Source organism: Phoenix dactylifera, chromosome 9 (genome assembly GCF_051530095.1).
Source record: "Phoenix dactylifera cultivar Ajwa chromosome 9, Ajwa_hap1_PhDact_Kaust_v1.1, whole genome shotgun sequence".
In the NCBI taxonomy this organism is placed as follows: domain Eukaryota; kingdom Viridiplantae; phylum Streptophyta; class Magnoliopsida; order Arecales; family Arecaceae; genus Phoenix; species Phoenix dactylifera.
The window spans coordinates 23,332,377-23,338,402 of NC_143198.1; the positions used below are offsets into that span (position 1 = coordinate 23,332,377).

Genomic DNA, 6,026 nt, shown 5'->3' on the forward strand with positions numbered 1-6,026 from the left:
TAATATATTCTGGCTAGCCATTTTAGATGCTGTCCTAATTTGTTACAAATCAGCTCCTCTAAAATGTCATTGGGTCTATATTAATTATATGATGCCCCATGATAGCTCAATCGGTCTGTACAGTCTACGTCTGGTCCGTTTCCTAACCACTTTAACCTTCCTCAAACTTGATTATGTGTGATCATCTAAGTTAATCTCTATCATAAGGTAAGCTATCTTAGTACTTGTCTTCAGTTACCTCCATACTCATCTTGTTTAATCAAACCTATACATCCGACCCATCTCTCATCGTATATAAAGACTAGAGATTATTATTATTACTTAAACTTTTGGCACTACTACGTACGTGGCCACGATCTAACCAGCTTTTGGACTGTTATTATATGTTTGGATATGATGTTAACAATGATGATAATGACTTTACAGGAAGTATCTAACACGAGAGTCTGCCATTATCAAAATTTTTCTTGTCTTCTTCAATCATTCCATTAAGTGGTTATCAAAAATTTTTTCTTTTCTTTATTTGAACAAATTATTTATCCCTCAATTAAGAAGGGAGAATAAGATTACATACCTTAAGCTCGCAAAATGAGAGGCATTTCTGGCCAGATAAACAGTAATCAGCATCTCTCGTGCCTTTGATGGAGATAAAATATTATCACGTAAGCTGGTCGCTGAGCCCGATCGTACAAGAAGATGCCGTATCTCAGCTAATCTCACTGCGCCCGGTCAAAGCATTCACTTTTTAATCCCCTGCTTAGAAAACTCGCGGCCCCGCATCAGGCATCACCGTGAGATATGGTACTACGGCTTCGGTTAAAAAACAAAAACTTCAGGGAGGGGTTTTGTGCAAAAAAAAATCCATAGATTTTAAGTGATGGAGACGGGTTTCTTGGCGGATATTAATTAATTGCGGGATTTGACAGCAAGTGTTTGTTTGTGTAATTATTTATGTATTACCGATGAATTTGATATCTCACTGACTGTCCTTGCGGGAAGGACATGTCAGTGAGACTGTACCTCACTGTTTAGATTCTTGTAGGCTTGTGCTTGGCACGTGACTTCACGTTGGGCTGAGTGGTGTGCTGTCCTTTCACCCTCTCGTGGTCCATATCAATGGACGCCGGATGGCCGGATTTAAATTTGAGCAGAAGTACGTCAGTCTATGAATTCAGCATGACTTGCTTGTAGGTGAGATCTTTATATGGTTTACGCCAGGGTTTTTTTTTTTTTTAAGAAAAAGATCAGCAGATCCCAAAAAAGGGAAAAAAAATAAAACGAAAAATGTTGCCTAGGGCTTATGAAAAAAAAAAACATGAGATGCATCAGCTGTAATATAGTGTCTGATTCGATGCGGCAAAGCAAGCATGGAGTCTAAATCCTCCAGATTTGCTATTACATTAGATCTTATCGAAGAAATTAAAGAAAACTAGGCTGAGATTCACATGATATCAGAAATGATCATTTTGCTTATCAAATTTCATTTGTAATTAAGTGACTATGCAAATGATAAAATGCATTTGAGCATGATTGCACTACTAGGGCAACATGAGGTATTCTAGTTATTCTATTTTGAAAACCTACAAGAGCCTCAATATATGAGATGAAGAATCTTATGGGATCTCCGTCCTTAAAATGTATATTGTATGTGCTTAAAACTTTTTTTGTTCTGAAAATATGACGAAATTAAATGCTACTACCAAAATTTACATCCTGAACCTCTTCTACAAATGCAACCAATTGATCCAAGATTGGTCAGTGTGTGTGTATATATATATATATATATATATGCTTGACAACAATACTCACCATGATTGGGAAAGCTAAATTCTGCGAACTCTTGTTCAGTCATCAATGATAGATGGCAACTTGCCATTCTACATATTGAAATTTTAAATCCACTTTTTATTAGCCATATTTTCTTTCTTAATATTTTGAATAAATTGAAAATTAAATTGAAAGAGCATAGCAAGAAAAAAAAAAAAAGATATACTATACATGCCGATTTGACATGATTTTAGCTACAATTTATCTTGTCATGCATGGTGCAAATGCTGCAAGCTGCTTCCAATAAACTCACAGGCTTGGAAGGAGCTAGTTTGAAACATCGGCCTAAGATCTCTCTCTTTTCATGGTGGTCCTTTTTTTGACAATACTCTTCTTCCGGTAGTCAAGCTTCTTGATTCATTTGGGGACAATACTGTGATAGAGCAGCTAGGTTATTCTATATAACTGACCGGATACCCATAGTAAGGCTAAAGTAAACATCAGTTTTTATGCAAGAAGAGACTACTGGAAATTGCATGATAGGGGTTTCTTTAACCCCTTGAAGAAGTATCATCAACACACGTACCAATTATCCTGGGAAGAGCCTCACGTGAAAATCATCAAATCATCTCGTTTCTAGCAGTCAAATTACGAATCTAGAGGACCACTAGGATATGATCAAAAACAGTACGTATACGATGCCAACCCCATGCATGAGTGGAATCCAAAAACCACGACCGTCTACGTCCCCCTGCCACGTTTCCTCGTCCGAACGACTAATCGTCCGACCAGCTCTGCACGTAATTTTTTTTTTTCGGGTGAAGTGCTGTAGATCACCGCCGTTGACCGGAACGTTTCAAAATCTTAAATAAAATAACTACCTCTAATAAATATTTAACATTTTCAAAATTATCCAAAATTATATATTTATATAATATTAAAGGTCAGAAAAGGAATTGTGAACCATTTCCTTTCCTCTTATCTCAAATACAAAGCCTTCTTTTCTCCTCTCCCCTGGTCTCCTTTGCAGCGGAAAATGAAAGAAAATTAATTAAAAAAACCAGCAAACCGTTCAAATCCTTTATTTTTTTTCATATCGTTTTTTTTTTCTTTATTTTCCTTCCCTCCCTCTGGGCTCAAGCCTGGGAGAGGCGGAGGGCGCCGCGGAGCTCGGAGATGCGACGCTTCTTGAGATCGCGTTCATTGGATGAGGATCCGACGGTCCTATCGCTCTCGGAGCTGGAGCAGTGGCGGCCGAGCACGGTCATCGGAGTGTTGGAGTTCGACACCATCTCAAACGTCGAATCGCAGCCGTCCATCGCCGCGTCTCCAATCGCGTCGCAGCAGTCCCACAACCTCTCCTTTAATTAAAGCCGAAGTCCAAAGCAAATTTAATCAATAAATATAGCCCAAAAAAGCGACAAGAAATAAGGTTTTTAGTTAAAAGTGAGATTTTTTTTTTCGAGGTTTACCTTATTTACAGATTCACATGAGGAAATGGCGGAGCGGAAGGAGGCGAATTGGATGGGGAGGAGCTCGTGGGCGGCGGAGAGGAGCGCCGCCGCGGCAATCACCGACGGCTTGAACTCTAGCATCTTGATCTCTAGATTTTGTATTCAAAAAATTCAAAAATTAGCCAAGGAAGAGCGGAAACAGAAATCGAATTTTTATGGCTTTTCTGATGGCTGGGAATGTACCAGTCTGGGCTTTGAAGAGGGTTTGGGAGGTGCGGGCCTTAAGGGCGTGGAGGAGAGGGGCCTGGGCGGGCGAGAAGAAGGAGAGGAAGAAGCGGAGGAATGCGAAGGGGGTGATGGATCGCATCCGCCAGTCCAACGCCCCAAGAATTATAAGCTCCATCCGCCGAATCGTCTGGGAGTCGAATATGAATCCTTCCTCTCTCTGCACACCGGCAAAGAAATCGAGAACAATCGATTCAAATCAAGACAAGATTTTCACATAGACGTAATAATGAGATCAAAGTCGAACGGATTCTTCGGTTAGTACCTGGAAATCTGTGACGTTGAAGTCGGTCTTCGTCATCTTGGAGGCGAGGGAGAGGCAGGAGATGGAGAGGAGCCGCACGATCCAGGGCTTTTCGCTCTGTAACCAAAGGTCGCAGCTTTACGTCAGATCGGGTCTCCAAGCATTCATTCTATCGTTTTTACCTATTTTTTAGGGAAATTTACCGGGATTTCTCGCTTAGAGAGGAAGCGATCGACGTAGTTGACGGCAAGGTAGGCCACAAATGGATCCAGATTGCAGCCAAACTGGGCCTGCCGACAGAAACATCGTCACTTCTCCAATGGAACAGAACAGAGTACGAAGAAAGATTGAATTGCTTTCCTTGCTTTCGTGAAAAGAGTGAGCTTTCTTTGATTGCCATTCATGGATTACCTGGAGGATTAGGGAGACAGCGTCACGGCGGGCGGAGAGATCGAGGTGGCCGCCGGCCAGGGGGCTCATGTGATCGGACTCCACGGCGAAGAGCGCCGCGATCGAGTCGGAGAAGCAGTCCTGTTCCTCGTCGGAGATCATGAGCGGGTTCTCAAGGTCGAACTCCATTACTTAATCTATTCTATCGACACCAAGAAAGAAAGAACAGGGGCAGAGCTCAAGAGGAGGAGGTGGTGGTGGAGAAGAGGAGAGGAGAAGCCATTAAACCCGAAGCCGTAAAAGAGAGAGGGAAGGCACAGGGGGAGAGACAACCAAAGGGAGGAGCTTGCTTTATAAAGAGACAAGCTGTTGGAAGAAGAGAGTCTTCAACTTCACTCCTCACAAGTGGAGCACTGCCTTCCTCTCTCCTCCTCTACTCTCTCTCTGTTTTTATCCTCTCTTTTTTTTGGTGGAGTAAATTCTGTGCCTGTTATCTTCATGCTCTTTCTTTGGTGAGAGAGAAATATAATGTTAATTAATACAACATAAAAATAGGGTGATTGGACGAAGCGTAGGCGTTCAGATGTTGTCGGGAAAGGGCAAAAGGTGACGCTGCATGGGGCGAGATTATGGGTTCCGAGTTATATAATAGAGGTACCCTGGAGGTTTTCCTCCTCCTCATCTCTCTTTCTCTTCTCAAGAGATTTCTTTCGCTGGTTTTGCTTCTCGCGGCGACTATAAATAGTTGGTTTAATTCTCGAATTATTCCGGGTTCTCCGTGTTGCTTCTTGGGAGTGTAGTTGACTGAGACTTATGAGTATAAATATACCAATTTATTCGACTTATTCATCTCTTATTTGAAAAATGTTTACAATTTATTAAATTATCCATAATTATTACAATTTTGCATGGAGATGAATAGATGATGTAACTGAACATTAGAAGGTTGGTCTGTATTCATTGATTACAAAAAGTACATAGCATGCATGATTAGTAGTTTTGTGGGTTGCCAACGTATTTGGTTGGTACAGTTATTGCGCTATAATATCCAATGACATGGGTTTGAATCTTCTGCCTCCACATTCGTGCCTGGTTGGGTAACTTCCTCTCTTTGCTTAGAAAAAAAGAAAAAGCATTACAAGCAATTTTCACATGTAAATAATCTAACTCATATACTAAGATAGAATATTGGGGGAAAGTTAATTTTCTTTCTTTTTCACTTTTGCTTTAGCTCGGGATAAGGGTGCACTGAGAATGTTGCCATGCACAACTAGTAATAGATTTAATGTACATTTATTATGAATATATATATATATATATATATATATATATATAATTTTAACAATAATGGTTGAGATCTTACCCTATCTCGCGACAATTGATATTTTAATAATTAGATTTATTTAGACTTGTACTTTAACTCTATCAACCTTTAGATTGAAAAAAATTGATACAATCGTTAGCATTCATAAAATAGATAGAAATATTGTAAAAAGTTTGGAAAGGAAGAAATGAGTTTTATTCTCTATCACATAAAACATTTTTTTTTCTTTATGCATCTCCATTTAAAATTACTTTTCATTTCAAACTATCATCATTTGTCCCTCATGATGGTTAAATAATATATGTGTACCATACATGAATGTTTATTCTGCACCATAATTAGAGAACTTTATTTTGATATGGCTATGAGGTGGATAAGTGAGAGAGGGCTGCTTATAAATTTACAAATATACAATCTGATTATTTTGAATTAAATGTATTTTTATTTTCTAAAACTTAATATCAGTTATAATAAATTCATCAAAATTTGTTTTATTGATTAGATAATTCATTTTTAGTAAGTTTGAGGCGAAGTGGCTTTTTTTTATTATTTGAGTCTTTTA

The 6,026-nt window shown here is 39.2% G+C and overlaps 1 protein-coding gene across 1 annotated transcript; it reads right to left on the reverse strand.

The window, feature by feature from the left end:
• Positions 1-2,676: 2,676 nt before the first annotated feature.
• LOC103714748 (cyclin-D6-1-like) lies at positions 2,677-4,564 on the reverse strand. Its single transcript, XM_008802126.6, has 6 exons — positions 4,162-4,564; positions 3,954-4,040; positions 3,772-3,867; positions 3,465-3,666; positions 3,240-3,370; positions 2,677-3,128 (listed from the first exon to the last, which is right to left on the reverse strand). The coding sequence occupies exons 1-6, from the start codon at positions 4,327-4,329 to the stop codon at positions 2,904-2,906; spliced, it is 909 nt and encodes a 302-aa protein (XP_008800348.3). The 5' UTR covers positions 4,330-4,564; the 3' UTR covers positions 2,677-2,903.
• Between the last annotated feature and the right edge of the window lie 1,462 nt (positions 4,565-6,026).

What these genes read in the sequence shown, in the direction of transcription:
- LOC103714748 (XM_008802126.6), bottom strand. Translation starts at nt 4,329, where the DNA reads ATGGAGTTCGACCTTGAGAACCCGCTCATGATCTCCGACGAGGAACAG. An exon ending in CTGTCTCCCTAATCCTCCAG is followed by an intron (nt 4,041 to 4,161) that starts GTAATCCATGAA and finishes TTCTGTCGGCAG; the next exon opens with GCCCAGTTTGGCTGCAATCT. An exon ending in TCTCTAAGCGAGAAATCCCG is followed by an intron (nt 3,868 to 3,953) that starts GTAAATTTCCCT and finishes CTTTGGTTACAG; the next exon opens with AGCGAAAAGCCCTGGATCGT.